The sequence below is a fragment of the Cyanistes caeruleus genome, chromosome 4, assembly GCF_971803275.1.
Source record: "Cyanistes caeruleus chromosome 4, bCyaCae1.hap1.1, whole genome shotgun sequence".
Taxonomy (NCBI): domain Eukaryota; kingdom Metazoa; phylum Chordata; class Aves; order Passeriformes; family Paridae; genus Cyanistes; species Cyanistes caeruleus.
The window spans coordinates 37,782,788-37,798,884 of record NC_141704.1 but is presented as its reverse complement, the minus strand read 5'-3'; the positions used below and the strand labels follow the sequence as shown (position 1 = coordinate 37,798,884).

The 16,097-nt window shown below is 37.6% G+C and overlaps 1 protein-coding gene and 1 long non-coding RNA gene across 3 annotated transcripts in view; one reads left to right on the top strand and one right to left on the bottom strand.

Moving 5' to 3' along the window:
* The window catches only part of VEZT (vezatin, adherens junctions transmembrane protein), a 50,741-nt gene extending 37,864 nt beyond the window's left edge, over positions 1-12,877 (top strand). For both annotated transcript variants that reach the window (XM_086887716.1, XM_086887717.1), the window contains exons 8-12: positions 647-978; positions 1,606-1,799; positions 5,863-5,963; positions 7,105-7,312; positions 11,217-12,877. In XM_086887716.1, coding sequence (XP_086743842.1) covers positions 647-978; positions 1,606-1,799; positions 5,863-5,963; positions 7,105-7,312; positions 11,217-11,797 — 1,416 coding nt within the window. In that variant the 3' untranslated portion in view covers positions 11,798-12,877. The remainder of the gene's footprint in view (positions 1-646; positions 979-1,605; positions 1,800-5,862; positions 5,964-7,104; positions 7,313-11,216) is intronic.
* LOC111933889 (uncharacterized) overlaps positions 8,309-16,097 on the bottom strand; it is a 49,766-nt gene continuing 41,977 nt past the window's right edge. Inside the window, exon 8 of the long non-coding RNA XR_015286456.1 lies at positions 8,309-8,780. This is a non-coding gene — a long non-coding RNA (uncharacterized LOC111933889). The remainder of the gene's footprint in view (positions 8,781-16,097) is intronic.

Here is a 16,097-nt window from a genome sequence, read left to right as displayed (position 1 = left end):
AAACTGAAATTTTGGGTTGCCTTATTCCCAGGTGGACCAGCCTCTTTAGTACTATATCTAACACTGTGGATCAATCAATTTCTTAGAAGTCTTTCCTTCCTTAGTGGTATTGGTGGGATTTCTTACTTCGGCTGAAAAAAGAAATAAGTTAGTAGCTCAACTCTCTTCAGATGTAAAATATTTTTTTGTTGAAGTACAGTGCAATTAGGCTCATGTTTCAAGGTTGGGTGTGGGGCAGTGCAGTAATTACTAGACTGTAGAAATGACAGCTTTTCCTTATAAAGGGAAAATGTCTTTGCTGCCACTGGAATTTTGGCAGCCCTTTATGAGCTGTAGGGTATGTGAAGATTATAGCAAATAATGAAACTGGCCGATGGGAATATGAGGTTTTGGACTCTGACAACTTTCTGAGCATAATTGCATTTAATATCCTTCATCAAGGAATTAACAGTCACCTAAGGGTCACAAGATCTGAACCTCACGTGCTCTGGAATACCCTTCATAAACAGTCAGCGGATTTTTGCAGTTTTTCTAAGTTCCTGTTGCTGGCTAAGGAATGTTTTCCCGTGGTGTATCTGTACATTTACTTTGGAAGCTGATTGCCTTCCAGGTGCACAGAGCTAACTAACCCTACCCTGTTTTGCAGGTCCTCTTTCAGCTCTGGGTAGGGCAGAGTTCAGAATTTTTCAGGAGGCTGGCGCTGCTGCTCTCCCCAGCCAACGCATCCCCCAAGCCCTTGGTGTCCCCAGAGCGGCTGCCTCACCACATCCTGCGCGACGTCACCCAGGGCCTACCTCACACCCACGCCGCCTGCTTGGAGGAGCTCAAGAGGAGCTACGAGTTCTATCGCTACTTCGAAACTCAGCATCAGTCGGGCTTGGAATGGCCAGCCAGGACCAAGCAGGAGTCCCGAGAGCTCAACAGTCTCCAGACAGCGGTACGCAGCTTGCAGCTTCACCTCAAGGCACTGCTCAATGAGTAAGTTTACACATGAATTAACAAAGTATGCAGAAGGCTTTGGACTTGAAGTTCTTTGGGTTGTCAGCTTGTATCCCCAACTAAAAGCAAAAAGGGCAGATACATACAGTCTTTGCAATTATAGCCACACAGTATGGGCTCAAAGATCCTTGGTTTACTATGGAATCTGGTATTTTTCCTGGGTATTCTTTAAGTATCTGGTGAAAACTTGAAGATAAGCAGTGCACTAAGATTTTGCCTTGCTTTTGTCACTCCCTTATAAAAAATATGAAAATGTAATTATCTTCCACTGATTTTTCAATATATCAAACGCTTTATAAGAACATTTAGCTCATAGTAACTACCCAATAAATATCCTTAAAGATTTGTTACTGACTTGGTGAAATGGTTGAGACTGTCCTATTCCTTTAATCTTACATATAAAAGTTATTATAAAAAATGCAGGTAAGCAATGTATCTTGATGTAGAAAAAAATATTTTAATTTTAAAATTTTGGGGAGTCTTTGAGGAATTAACTGAGTTTTTAAAACTTGAAGAAAATAACAGTATATTACATTAAATACTTGAACAAATGGTGAAGTCAAATATTTATTATTACTTACTGCTGTTTTTCTCCTTATCACTTAGGGTAATAATTCTTGAGGATGAACTTGAAAAGCTTGTTAGCACTAAGGAGACACCCGAGTTGACAACAGAAGCCCGTCAGGTTCTGGAACAAAAGCTAAAGTTTATTCAGCCTCATATCCAGGCAAGCAACAGCTGCTGGGAAGAAGCCATTTCTCAGGTGGAAAAAATAAGTGGAAGAAACCCAAATAAAAAAGGTAAATGTGAGAGATTAATTTAGCAACTAATGGGATACACTTCAGAGATGAAATGGTCAAATGGATCAATGACAGTGTTCAGAATTCTAGCTAAAGAAGGTCTTACAACCATACACTTTGAAAAACTTTGTCCTTACATCAGGCTTTTTCACTGTGATGGCCTTGAAGCTTTCATTTCAGCAAAAAATGCAAACATACTAACTCAGTCTGTTAGACCTGTGGATTCAGATGGTTACATTTTCAGGTGCAGACTGATCATGGCTTTTTGCCCTTGATTGGTCAATCACCTGTGAAGGGGTAGGATTTTAATGAATCGCCCTCAAGATCTTCATTTATTCACTGCATTAAAATGATGCCATTAATTGAAATTATAATGGCAGTGTCATGAAACTTTTTTGACAATCACATTTCCTGGAACATTTTAAATCATGGAGGACATGTGGAGCATATAATACCCATTTACTTCCTCTGTCAAAGACTGTGAGCTAATCTTTGGTGTTCTTAAAAGTCTTAGTGAGCAGCATATCCCAGCATTTTGTTTGTTGTCCTCCTTAGGGATCTGTACTGCCCATGCTGTTCTTGTGAAGCGTAAACAGCTTAAATAACTGCAGTGAACTTAGGCTCTCCTGTCATGGAATTGAACCTGTAATTTCTAATCTTTCTTTTTTCCAGGAGCATTTTTACTGTCCTAGGAAGGCACAGCCCAGCATCTGAAAAATGCTGGTAATGGAGACTGCACTAGGAAAATTGAGGGGGGAACTTGGGGTATCAGCAAGTTACCTGCAGAAATCCAAATCTGAAGTGCTCTTAATGATGTGGAGTATCCAGTAGATGCATAAATATTGCTGTGGGCCTGCAGGCAGGCTGACCTTATTCATTCTTACATCAGAACTGGGAGCACTGGGAGGCTTCTTGCAGGCTTTGTGCAGGTCCAGACATGGTATAAGCAAACTCCTGTAGTTTGCCTGATAGTGCAGTCATACAGCTTCCCCGTCAGTGCTGCATAAAACATCCTGTGAGGATGTTAGATGTAGCCTGATACATTTGCATGTGCTGATCTGTTGTGTTCTGTTGATTCTGGTTGCTCTCCACAACCTGCAGATCCACTGATCTTTTTCCCCTTTCCTTAAAAGTTCTTTCTAGACTACACACCATAGTATTTTTAGTTATTTTAGTTTTATTTTTACTTTGTGTATAAATTTCACAGCAGGCCTTTTTATTATAACTTGCTTCCTTTTAAAGTTCAGTACAAAAATAACCTTGTGTGTGATCTAGAAGGAAGGGATTGCGTGGGAAATAAAAAATAAAATAATCCTTCACTTTTACCCAGCGCTTTCCTGGAAATGTCCTGGGATTGAACCTCTATTTTGCAACAAGTTTATTGAACTACTCCACAGAAGCCACTTTAAATTATTTTGGTCATTGAAAACTATTTTTATCTGACAACATTTGATTTTCCTGATACATTTCTAAGCCATCCAGCTTCTGTGAGTTGAACTTGTCAAGCTGTACATGAAATCAAATTCAATTCTTTTGCTGTCTTCCTACAAATTTTAACAGCTGGTCTGTCAGTCATGTTATGTAAATTACTTCAATAAATTGTCTCATTTTTTTTCAATACTTTATGAAAGCTCTTTGGGAGAAGATACCTTCCTGTTGAATTAATATAGCAGCTCGGCACAGCTTTTATGTTTATGCATCATTATCCAAAACTAAATCAATCTTTTGACAAGAGCTGTTTCAAGAACCCCATGGCCTTGGAACATTGTGTCTAAGTGGATGCTGAGCACTTTTGCTGCAGTAGATGTTTAGTTCAATTAACTAGTTCAGCCAGTAGAGCATCTATATAAAGAGGTGAGTCCCCTTCAACAGGCAGTACATGCTTCTTGCCCTGAATCATTATATGTCAGAGCTGGTTTGCTTTCAGGTACAAACAGCCAAAGCAAAGCCTTTCAGGGTAATAAAACACTCACACTCTCCTATCAGCCTGTCGTTGGTGGTGAAAACAGAATGTGTCTTATATTTTAGCATATGGTTCCTTCAGGGAATGCAGTTTGGCTTCCTCCTTAATTTGGTCTGTTTCTAGAATCAGTGCTTTTACTCACTGATCCTGTCAGGTACAGAGCAGAGCCTCAGAACAAGTGGGGCTTTAGCACATGAAAAGGCATTCACCTCTATTTAATTACTTGGGCAATGATGGACCTATCTATCATTCATATACATGTACATCTTCTCTCATTTCCTAGAACTTTAAGCTTCTTCTCTTTATTCTTTCACATTTTTTCATCACTGATAAAATTTACCATTTAAAGCTTCAACAATTTAAGCATGTAGTAATCTACTGCTAATATTATATTACAGAATGGAGTACTCTTTATGGCTAGTTACAGCATTGTATTAATGACCTTTGAAACACTGGCCCTCAAACTGTTTAAATTCCATCCTTTTTCCTTTTAAACTGTCTCTATCTTTGCAAATGTAGACAACTATCTTAGATATTTATAAGAGCATGGCCATGGTACTCTGCTGCAATCTCACCATCCCTAAGTGTTCAGTGTATAGATTAGAAATGGAAAATAGGGTTAGGTGGGACTTGGCAAGGTCATTTAACCCATTTCCCTTCTCAAGGGTAAATTAGTATTTGTGAGTAAATGTTGTTTACCTGTTCCTAAAAAATTCTCTTTAGAGACATTTTACAGTATTTCCAGGCATCTATTCCAGCACTTAATTCCATTACCAATAGAATGTTATTACTAAATAGAAGAAGTACCTCTTGCTTCAATTTAAAAGCAGTAATTCTGATCCACCCACAATGGAAATCCATTTCCTCTTGATGGCTCTTATGTTAGCAAAGATGATTATTATGTTTCTTTCTGTCTTCTCTACATGACTCCCTATGCTTCAGCTTTTCCCTGGTGACTATACTTTATTTAGTCCTCTTATAATTTCCAATGTTTTCCTCTGTACTCCCTGTGGCTGGCCCACTGTGTTGCTGAATGAAGGGGCCCCAGACTGGGCACTATGTTCCATCCACAGCCCAATCAGTGCCACAGTAGAAATGTTACTTCATGTGTCTAACAGTCAGTGCTGTTGCTTGTATGTACTAGTTTGTAGTTTGGCTTTTTGCTTGCAGTGGGGTGGAGTGGTGCTCCCCAGTCAGTTGTGATGTATTTGCGCACTTGGCTATTCCAAAGCACAAAAATTTGCAGCCACTGTCACCAAACTGCTGGGTCTGAAATCTATTTCTACCTGGGTCATATCTCTGATTTTCCAGTATTGTTTTTTTATTGTAGTGGTGCCCTTCAGTGTTCTTGCAGATTATGCCCAAATCAACAGATTTAATGAGATGCAACACTTTTCTTTCAGCCATTGGAAATATTGGAGAGTATTTGGCTTGAGACAAATTCTCACTCAGTGTATTCCAGTCTGAAAATGGTAACCATACTGTGAGGCTGTTCTGTGCACCTAATAGCAACTTTTCTTGGCCTTTGCATTTTGCTTATAAGGATGTCATGACATGATGTCAAAAGTCCTATTGAGAACAAAATGCAGGATTGTCTTTGGTTCTTTCTGTACACAAGACCTGTTACTGCATTGAAAATTTAACATCTGTTTTCAACAAATCCACACTGGCTGTTACTTGTCTCCTTGCTACGTCACAAATATCTTCCTGTAAACTTTCCTTAATTATTTCTTCCAATATTTTCCAGTTATTAAAAGCTAGCTTACCTATATATATATTTTTTTAAACTTCTGAATGAAGTCTCTTTCTCTGGTTTTACTGATTTTGCTTGCCATCTGCAGGTTTTCAAAATAATAAAATTTCTGAGATTTGTTAGTTGAAGTGTTTCAGCACAAGTTCCATTGGACCCAGCTTGTATCAAAACAACGAAGTTACTTAAGTGCTCTCTGTTTCAGTGTAACCTAACCAGCCTTCTCAACATTTTTTTCATGTGTGCAAATCCTGCTTATGAAAATACTTGGACCCTTCCTGAGTGAGTCAGAAACATCATTGAATACTCAATTTTATTTTTTAAAATCCCTTTTCTTCTTTCCCCTAAAGGCAAAATTGAAGTTTCCTGTGACAACCTACAGCATACTACAGTACCTTTAACACAGCCTGCCATATACATAGAAAACAAAGATCCAATCCCTGAAGAGCAGGTAAAAAAAAAAAAAAAGGATCATTTAAAATACATTTAGAATAATAATTGAGGATTATTTGCTGTATCCATTCTTTTTTTCAGTTGCTTGTGCAGTGACCTTGATGTCTTCCCAAGACAGACAAGTAAGTGGCCAGTGCCACTTCACAATTGGACTTGTAGAAAAAAAAAATTTGTACATTCCTTTTGCTGTATCATGGGGAGGTATTCCCCATCCTGGAAAAAAGAGCACTAATATTCATTTCTCATATATATCATTAGAAATGAGTGACTGAAGGAAAGCAGCAACACAAGTCAGAGAATTAAAAAGTGAGAATTGCTAAAAGGCAGCATATGAAATAGTCCTGCTTTTGCTGGATAAACTGATACAGCTGTGAAGGTGACAAGCTCAAGCACAAACCATCCTGCCTTCAGTTTGCTTAGTCTCTGCATTTTTGGATATCTTTTCACTGTAACACTGAAAAGTTTTGTGTTGTTTGAGGAACTCCTGAGTGACGGTTGGGCTGTCTTGAAGAGATGTGGGCCTCCTCCATGCCAGAACTGAGTGGCATATGCATTCTGAAAGCACATCCTCTGTTCTGTTCCTCCCTTGCTTCTCCCCTACATGTATTCTCTCCAGATGTTTTTCCATATCAAAAAGCTGGGACTAATTATTTCACTGAAAATTTATTATAACATAAATGCTGCTCTGTTTTTTTATGCTTGTAATCGACCATATTTAAAATTGGAAGAGAAGTTTGCTATCCTCTATATCCTCTTAATAAGGATTTATGTAAGTTAAATCAGCAAGATGCCTGACTACCAAGAATTGGTTACAGTGTAAATTAAAAAAAAAAAAAAATAAACTCACATCAGCATTGCTTATTTCCTACCTGTAATTATGGAGAAATGGTCTCCCATTTTCAAGGTATATCACTTGAACTTATTTGTGTATGAAGGTAAATCTCATTAATGAGTGGACTTGCTCCAAAATCATACAGATATCACCAAGAGCAGTGTCAGGTCCACTGGCTCTGCTCAAACAGGGCACCACCCTATTACTGTGGTTGGCTTGTGTTGACATCATTTGATCATGAATCAGATTGTAGGACTGAGTCCACTCTGACAGTGAAGATCAAGAGTTTCTTCCTTTCTTTCTTTAGGAACTGGAAGCATATGTTGATTATTCAGATACAGATAATGAGTACAAAAGGGAAGATTTTTACTGCTTCTCCCAAGAAGAAAGAGAGAGGCAAGAGCGAGAGAGACAGGAATCTAAGAGGGTGTTACAAGAATTGAAATCTGTACTGGGATTCAAAGCTTCAGAAATTGAAAGACAGAAGTGGAAACAGCTACTATTCAGTGAACATGGTAAGCATTTCTTTGGAAAATTAATTCCTTCCTTAAAAAACACAGGTGTCTGTTTGCTAGGAATTTCTGAGTATGTTAGAATTCAGACAGTGCTTAGCTGTAGTAGTGTCTTTGATAGAGCTGTGTGGTCTTAGATGCCATTCCATCTCTTTATATTTTAATAATCGTTTTACTATATATTGAAATGAACTCATATAAGTGGGAATTTGGCTTTAAACAAAACACTGAGCTAAAATATTAAACACACAAAAACATTAAAACAGCAAGAAGAAAGCTTTCAGGATATAAACCAAGAACTGACTTTCTTTCATGGCTTTCCAGTAAATATGATTTTTTATCAGGGTGCATAAATAAATTACTTTTCAGAATTTAAAGAAACCAGCAAAAATTATCCCGGACATACAAAAGTATACAGGTTAAATTAAAGAGCTAGACTTTGAAATATTAGAGAAATAAAATAATAAAACTGGCTTTTGTTTCCATGAGAGAGTGAATACAGAATTGTTCACAAAAAAAACCCCCCAAATCATCTAAGAAGAAGAGCTCTTTCAAACTAGCCTTTAGTAACCCAGAGGACTGCTGGGTAGCTCCATCCACTTGCACTTGAAAGCAAGAATATGAAAATTTCTCTTAACAAGACAGTTTGTCACAACTCAATTCCTCTCACTGCATGAGCTATTTGATTTATTTTCTTTAAAATTGGCAGGAGTTTGTCTTTTCCTTTTTCTTATTTTAATTTCTTCCTCTTAAAGACAGGTTAGGAAAAGCTTTGTAAAAATTTTCATGTTCTATGTTATGAAAAACAACCCTCAAGTCTGGCACCATATCCAAGGATTCTGCCTCTGAAAGTGTCTACCAGAAAAATGATCATGGATTGCAATTTTTCATAATTTTCTTTTTCTTAAAGAAACTTACTAGGAACACAAAGTAACAAAACATACCTATTGTCTCTTGACATCAACCATCAAAAATATATTTTCTAAACAATTTTCTTCATTTTATCCATTAAGTTATAACTGTGGTAAAAGAGATCACTTGACCATTGGTACTGATTTCTCTTCTAGTTGTGTTAAAAACCCCCAAGGCATCAATTTACACCAGAGTTTGCACAAGAGTAGCATTTCTGTATTATCCCTCTGGTGTTAGATATGACACCACACAACTCGTCACATAAATTTCTTCAAGTCTTCCTTTCCTAACTGTTGGAGGAAGAAGTGATCCTACCTCCAGGTCAAGTCTTGAAAGACCTAGTGAAATTCTTGCAGAAAGAGCTTTTGTCAGGAGAATTTGCCTAGGATATTTCCTTACCTAGAGCAGCTGATGCTTGTCCATATTAAGATATCCTCAGGACATCCGTGGCCATAGCTGGAAGGAGTCAGCTGACTCCTGTAGTTAGCAGTAACTGTTCACCAGAAAACCTTTGTGGCTCATGTTGGTTCCTTTTCTTTTCCATGTATAGTTATTTGGTCTAGGATTAGAGATAAAAGGGTGAGGAGGGAAGAAAGTATGATTTTCTCCAGCTGCATAGGACTGATCATTGATTATTTCCATCCTGTAAAAACCTGGAAAACATGAGGCCAGTTCATGAAAGTAATTAATATTGTCTCCTTTTGGCTCAGATTGTATGTGTCTAATCTGACAGACTGATATGTATACCAGAAATAACATCTTTTACTGTTTTTTAAGGAAATCCTTCAATATTTCTTCAAAAGAAACACAAGTCAGTAAATGTGACATCATGGACCTTGGCATATTATGGTTTCATTTATCCACACACAAGTCAGTCCTTAAAGAGACATTTATGTGATCTGCATGTTCCACATTTCTGACTTGCCTTTTCTTGAAGATTGAAACCCAGAAAGGTTTATATTCTTCTCTCCATTGGCCCAAGCCAATGGATGGCCATGATACCACTTTTGCATAGTCCTCTTGAATCTTGCTTTTACAGGACAATCAAATTCCAGAAATCCTGGGTTTTTATAACTTCTGATTATTGTGGAAAAAGTTCCTGAAATATTCAAAGATTTTAATCTGTTAGTCAAGGCACCCAGCTAGCCATTCTGACTTGTCCTAATGAGGACATGAGGGTTTTTGGTTTGTTTAAGGAGGGGCTGGTGAGGGTTTCCACATAAGAGGTCAGCTCCAAAAAAATTGGTATGTCTTAAGAACACAACATGAAGTCAATTGGAGATGATAGGTTGGATTCCAGAAGAAAAAAAATACCATCTTAGCAAAGCACTAGACTAAAGCAAGTCTTCCAATGGCCAGTACCATGGTAATACTTCTTACAGTCTTCTACAGAATAGTAGATACTTTATTGGAGTGTAGGTAAGCTTATGTTTCTGGTCCTTTGGCCTCCTGTTGAGCCACATGGATGTGCTTTTGAAAAGGTCTGCAAAGTTTTTAGTAGCTTCATTTCCACTTGTCAAGCACTGTAAAACAACTTCCTACTGCTGCAAAATCACTTCCAGCCTTTCCCTAACCTCTCCCCTGCAAAAAAAGTTCATTCTATCAGTAGTTGTGTTGCATCCAGCTGTTTCCCCTTCTCCCACCTTGTCCATGCAACAATTGTTATATAGCTATTTATCAGATTTGGAAAGCCATGCTCTCAAAACGAATGAATTTCACCCTGTTTATTCATTTGTCAACTCAACAAATTGGCCAGCTACCCATCTCAAGTATCTCTCTATTTTTTGAGAAGTTTTGTCTTTCAAAGTATTCTTTGGAGGAAGCAGTCAAGAAATTTGCTCCCAAATGATAAGACTACTGTGCATATTCCTGTCTCTTCAAGCAAATGGGCAGAAATAAGTAGCAGCATATTTTTTAAGAGACAGGGAAAGAACTACTCCATAAACAACTGAGATGAGTCTGGTGCAGTGCTTCCTTTTTTCATATAAGGTTTTAAAGCAAATAGTACAATGCACATTCAATGCCAAAGTCTTTCAACGTGTCAGTGACAATAATTATCAATGTAACAACCATAATGATGTGCCTGCCTTCAGCTAGCTAAAGTGAATATTACTGAAACAGGATGCAGTTAATGAATCCTAATACCGTAAATTTTGTTTCCCATGAAAAGTTTGTGTATTTCCCAGAGTTATTTTCATCTCTGCTTACAGGGGTAAAGTCAGAATGGAATTAGAAAGGGAAATGCAACTTGGGAATCTGCTGTTGCCGCTCTCATTTATATTCGTGCTGCTACTATAATGGAGCTACTGCAGTTTAGGGAATCTGTTACTTGGAAATGGACATTATATCGTTTTCTTAAAATGAAAGACATCTGTTCTTCAAGGAGGGATTGTACCAAGTTACACTAACCCTTAACACTGGGAGGAGAGACTTCCTGGCAAGCATCCCGTTGCTGGCAATGGGACTCGCTGCTGCTACTAACTTCAAGAGAGGCTAAATTAAACCACACTTTACTTGTGAGGACACTTGATCTGACTGTGTGGATATGTGTTGTGTTTGTATGTTGTGGTGTACAAAATCAGATATTGCCTATAAGGACTTTTTCATGTACCAGCTGCCTTTAGTGGATTAGGTAAACTGTTGTTCACAAGAAGACAGTTAAATCTGTATGCAGTACAGTAGTTTTACTTGGGTTTTGCTTTAACACTGAATACATCCCCTGTGTTTGATGCTGGCTTTAAACACCATCAATTTTGTGCTGTCTCTCTGCGTCACAGATTTTAAGGAATAGTTACAAGTAGTGGTCACATTTCACTTCAGCTTTGTGATTAGAAACACTTTTATTTTAAGTTTTGGTGTGGGTTGCGTTTCTGTTGCTTTGGGATTTTTTAAAGCAATTTTAGCCCTTATAATCTTGCATCTTTTCAGGCAAATAAATTATTTTTATATAGCAGCTCGCTTTTAGTTATCATTTAATTTTTTCCCCCTTTTTAAGCTGCAGTGAAACCCTTGTCTCCTGTAGAACCATTGAAGCTACTAAATAATGTGGAATCACATATGAATTCAGATACAGAAAAGCAGGACTACAGCCAAAGTTGTGATAAATCTGAAGAAAAAGATTCTAATCCAGAAGTGAATGCTGCTGATAAAAGCAGGACAGAGTATTTGTATGAAGATCCTGAGATGGAGAAAAACAAAGACAGTACTGCAGCTAAAGATGTTTCTACAGGGGCAGAAGAAAGAATGTACTATCACTGTGAAGGGGAGGCTGAAGAACTCAAACCGAGCAGTGTGGATGGAGTAGAGGCTTCACAGCCTCCCTCTAAGGATACCTTACATTCAAAAATCAAGGATAGGCTGGCCCAGCTCCACATATCAACAGATTTTAACTTCACATCTGGTCTGGCTGCACAAGTTGCTGCCAGGTCTTTCACTTTTACTACAATGCAGGAAGAGACTTTTGGAGATGATGGGGAGGAGGAGGTGGAGGAGGAAGAAAATACACAGGAGAATGAAGACCTTGTGGAGAACTGTGAAAATGAAGAGAGAGGCTCTGAAAGTGAAGGAAAAGTATAAGTCTGAGCTTTTTATTAAACCAACTTTATTAAACCAACAGCAGGCGGTTTGATGGAAAAAAAAACCTAAGGTGGGGGTTGAAGCTGAAAATACTGGATGGAAAAAAGGAGACTTAAATATAATACATCGTGTTCCGTAAGACTGATACACTAAATAGGACTTCTAAGTATATTGAAATTTTGCAGGTAAGAGAAGTTTAGGCTGCATCCAAAAAAGAGATGGCTGGTCCCTTTTTAAGATCCTAGTAAGGGGGGTTAGAATTTACCTTTGTGTTTTCTGTTTTATTTATTTATATTATAGTTTCTTGTTTCTAAAAAGAAGGAAAAATGCTTTGATTTACAACAGACTCCATTTTTTTTTTCTCTCTGATTATTTTATCATGGTATCAGTGTTTGTTCCAACAAAAAAAAGCCAGGACATTTCTTTTGGAAGAACCTGAACTGTTCCCTGTGATCTTCCCCCACCACTTTTGATTCACTTCTTGTGTCTGCAGTGTGTTGGCTAAGCCACGATAGGCATTTGTGATTCTGCGACTAGTGATGTGGCACCCAGCTAAAATGTAGAATTTTAAATAAAAACTTGAAAGAGCTAGTATTTGATGTCTCCTGGGGTATGGGGCTGAAATAGTATAAAATTAATCATGCTTCATATTAAAGTTTATTTAGAATTTTATGAGGGGTTAATAAATTATTTGTATCAGTTGTAATTCATGTTAGAGAAATGTGTTCTTAGTAAATTTTAGGGAAGGTTATAAGCACACCAGTAGAAAGTACTATAGACATCTAGAACCTATCTGTTGGATTGACAGAGATGAGAAGTAAACACCTATTAAGCCAGCTATTAATTGTTTGTTAACCTTTTGTAAACTGAACCTTAATGTAATTGTTTCATTTGATATAATGATCAATTGTACATTTTTGCTTATGTCCTGAAGTAATTTTCTTAAAGGAAATTATCTGAGAGCTTAACAACATGCTGCATTTTGTTTGAACGCCATAGTTGCTTTTCACTAATGTTCTTTCACTTTTGCTTAGATCGTGGCTTTAACCTGTGGGAGTAAGAATCCATGAAAGAACTACAGTTGTGTGTTTTGTTTCTTGTAACTTAGTTAACTGATGATGAAGTCTGGATGTCTGATATGAGGTCATGCGAATTCCTTTTTTATCTCTGGTGGTGTTACAAGGAGCAGGAAACTGATGCTCACAGAGGAGCTGCTTAATGGTTTCATTGCCCTCTCTTCCTTTTGCTCTCTGACACAAAATGAAGCAAAGCTCCCGTGTCTCTAATGGTGAGAGCATCACTTCCTTGTGTAGAATACTCTACTTGGACCCAGATACACTTCCAGGACAAAGTACTGCAGCAGTTACTTAGAGTATGTATTGGGTTTTGCAGATTCTATAGAGTAAAGAGTTTTTTTAAATGCTGGTGGTGCATAGCAATATCTTTCCTAGGTTGGTGTCATGGAAAATGGGGAAGGTAACGCAGGTCAGCAGATTAGGATGGAACTCTTGACGGTATGTCTGAAAACAAGTGTTCTCTTTCTATTCCCTGGCCTGTATTAGCAATTTTGCATGAACACTGTGAAATATGTGGACTTTTTCACAGATGGTAAAGAGGTAAATATCAATTGATAGAGAAGAGAATATGACTTACAGTGTTCTTTCACTGTATAATGCCTGTCCTCTCCTTCACACACAGGTTTTGGGAAGAGAACGTTTTGCCAGTTTTCATTGACCAGTAACACTGTGTTCTGTGCCCTTTATTTTGTGTAAGTGACTGGAAGCTGAGTGGTTGATGTCTTGAGGAGGTTGTAGAAAAAACAAAATAATCAGATGCTTTTCATGGTGTATTCAGAAGATAAGCCTCCTCTTAGTGGTAGAGTATATTCTTCTGTACTAAAGATTAGGCTGAGATGATGAAACACTTTTATTTTCTCTGTGGAAAGCAATTTTTTTTTACCAAGTCTAGAACAGCTGCTTTGGATAGATTGTGTTTGAAGCATTGGCCATGCTTCTGAAGAAGTCTTCCTCATTCTTGACTTGAGATCCTCAAGTTCACAAAGTGCCCAGATATTTTTTGTTCCTAGCTAATTGTTCTGACAGCCTAAATGTATCTTCCATTAATATTTTTACATGAATTCGTCCACCATCATCTCATGAACTGATATTGTGTATCCCAGAAAGGGTACTCCTGACCTTTTTCTGTGGGATCCAAATCACATTTTACAGTGTGTATGGTTATGATACCAACTTGGAAATGTGATCATATTTAGGATATGAATTATCACTGTGCACACAGTTTCAGATGAAGTCAGTAGTAGCCTGAGTTGCATTGGTACTGAAATCGGTGACAGATCTCACATTTATATAAGCTGCTATCTCTTTATTCCTTTGCTCCAGTCCTTAGTGAAAATCCTGGAGAATCTACTTTGGTGGCTCACCTGGGGCCTAGTTTTATTATATGCTGATCTTGGTAATGAAACTGGCCTAAAAAAACCCATCCTTCGTGAGTTGTTCATTTCTATCCAGCAGATGTGTCAACATGGGGTTTTGTGGCCGTGTTATAAACCAGTTAATGAGTCCACCTGGGTCAAAAATGCACCCTTTTTTAGGCTTTTTTGCTTTTCACCATTCTTACTGCAGCAATGCAGTAACAGCAGTTACCTACAAATGCCTGTATCAGCACATACTGTGTTGCTGGCCTGAGGCTCAGGATTGCCCACATTAACATTATTGGCAAAGATGGTGTAGTGTGAAATTACAGCCTTGACATTAGGCATGGCTATGATCAAACGATGACTTTTTGGCGGAAGTCCTGATCCTAGTTTGAACAAAAAGATTTTCTACAAGCAGTTTAACTGATTTCCATGGTCTTACTTAATGCAGTTTTAGAAGTTGCCCATATGAGCACCTGGGCTCACTTGTTTTCTTTGCCCCTCATCACCTCTGTATAAAACAGCCATCAGGTCATTTATTTTAATCTATTTAATATTCTCCCTGAAGAAAAATATTGCTAACTGTGTACAAAGCACAAAGCCTGACTTCTCTTGATTTGATAACCAGGTTCCCTCTATGTATGTCATACACTCTGTTATGATCCAGATTTCCTCATAATTATGTCATTTGAAAGGACTGTATATACGTGCTGTAGATTCCTTCATGAACCTGACAGACTTTTTTTTCATAATTTATTACTGCCTTTAAAACAATGTTTATGAACACACCAAAGTGTGCATTAGCTCTTATGAGTTGTCTTAATATATTGAGCATGTCAAGGTCTGAATGCTGTTCTGTGTTCTTTGGCTCGTTACCCGAGATAGGGATTTTTGTGAAAACAGAACATTTGCTTCTTAGAGCTTTGTAACTTTTTGAAACATTTAGCAGGAAGTCCATACTAAATTATGGGTTAACAAAGAATATCAGCAGCCAAAATCCTTTGGGAAGAGCAGAGCTAACAATAAATGCATTTTCCCTATCCCATTTCCAATTAGCAGTTCTGTGAAGTAAATAAACAAGTACAATTAACAAGGGTTAAATAATTTCTTCTCCATCTATACTACCTGGAAAGCATTTCAAAGACTATACTTGCTTCTTGGATTGGATTGCAGTCTAACACTACATCTTTTTATATCGCTTCACTTTACAGCTGAAGATCTAGGTAAAGACTTAAATCTAGACAAAGATCTGTGATAAGAAGGTAACTTGTCCCTTTTGTTAAATGTATGTTTTCTTGACAGAAATTAAACGGTTGTATCATGGAAGCAAATGTAGAGAGTTACAGATACAAGAGCATCTTTCAAATACAATTAAATGTGCCTCTGTTGACTATGGGCAAGATTTGCAAATGTGAAGGCTTCTGCCATCAGTCATAGAAATGAAACCATTTTACTCCCAGCAGAGGATTGCTGGAAATCACTGAATCTTGTACTTAGATTTCTAAGTGCAAGATGGAATCTGGTAGAGTAGCCAGTTTTATTGAGATTTTAGACTTTTTCCCAAGCACACCTGTCTCTGTGTGACTGTTTGTTACAATATTGGGAATTTTAATTTTTTCAGAAGTGTCAAATTTGCAACTTTCTCATTAATTTGTTTGGTAATAAAAACCCAGTTATATGGTGGACTGTGTGGAGTTATTTGCCCACAATAAATTTTGTGATCACGTAGGTTATCCCTTTCTTCTTTTTTTCCTTTTTTTTTTTAATAAACAAGAGGACAAGTATACTAAACTGCCCTTGTCCTTTAAAGTATTTTGTGAAGGGTGGCTGTTGTGCAAATGGCTTGTTCCCAGGATTATTTGTGTT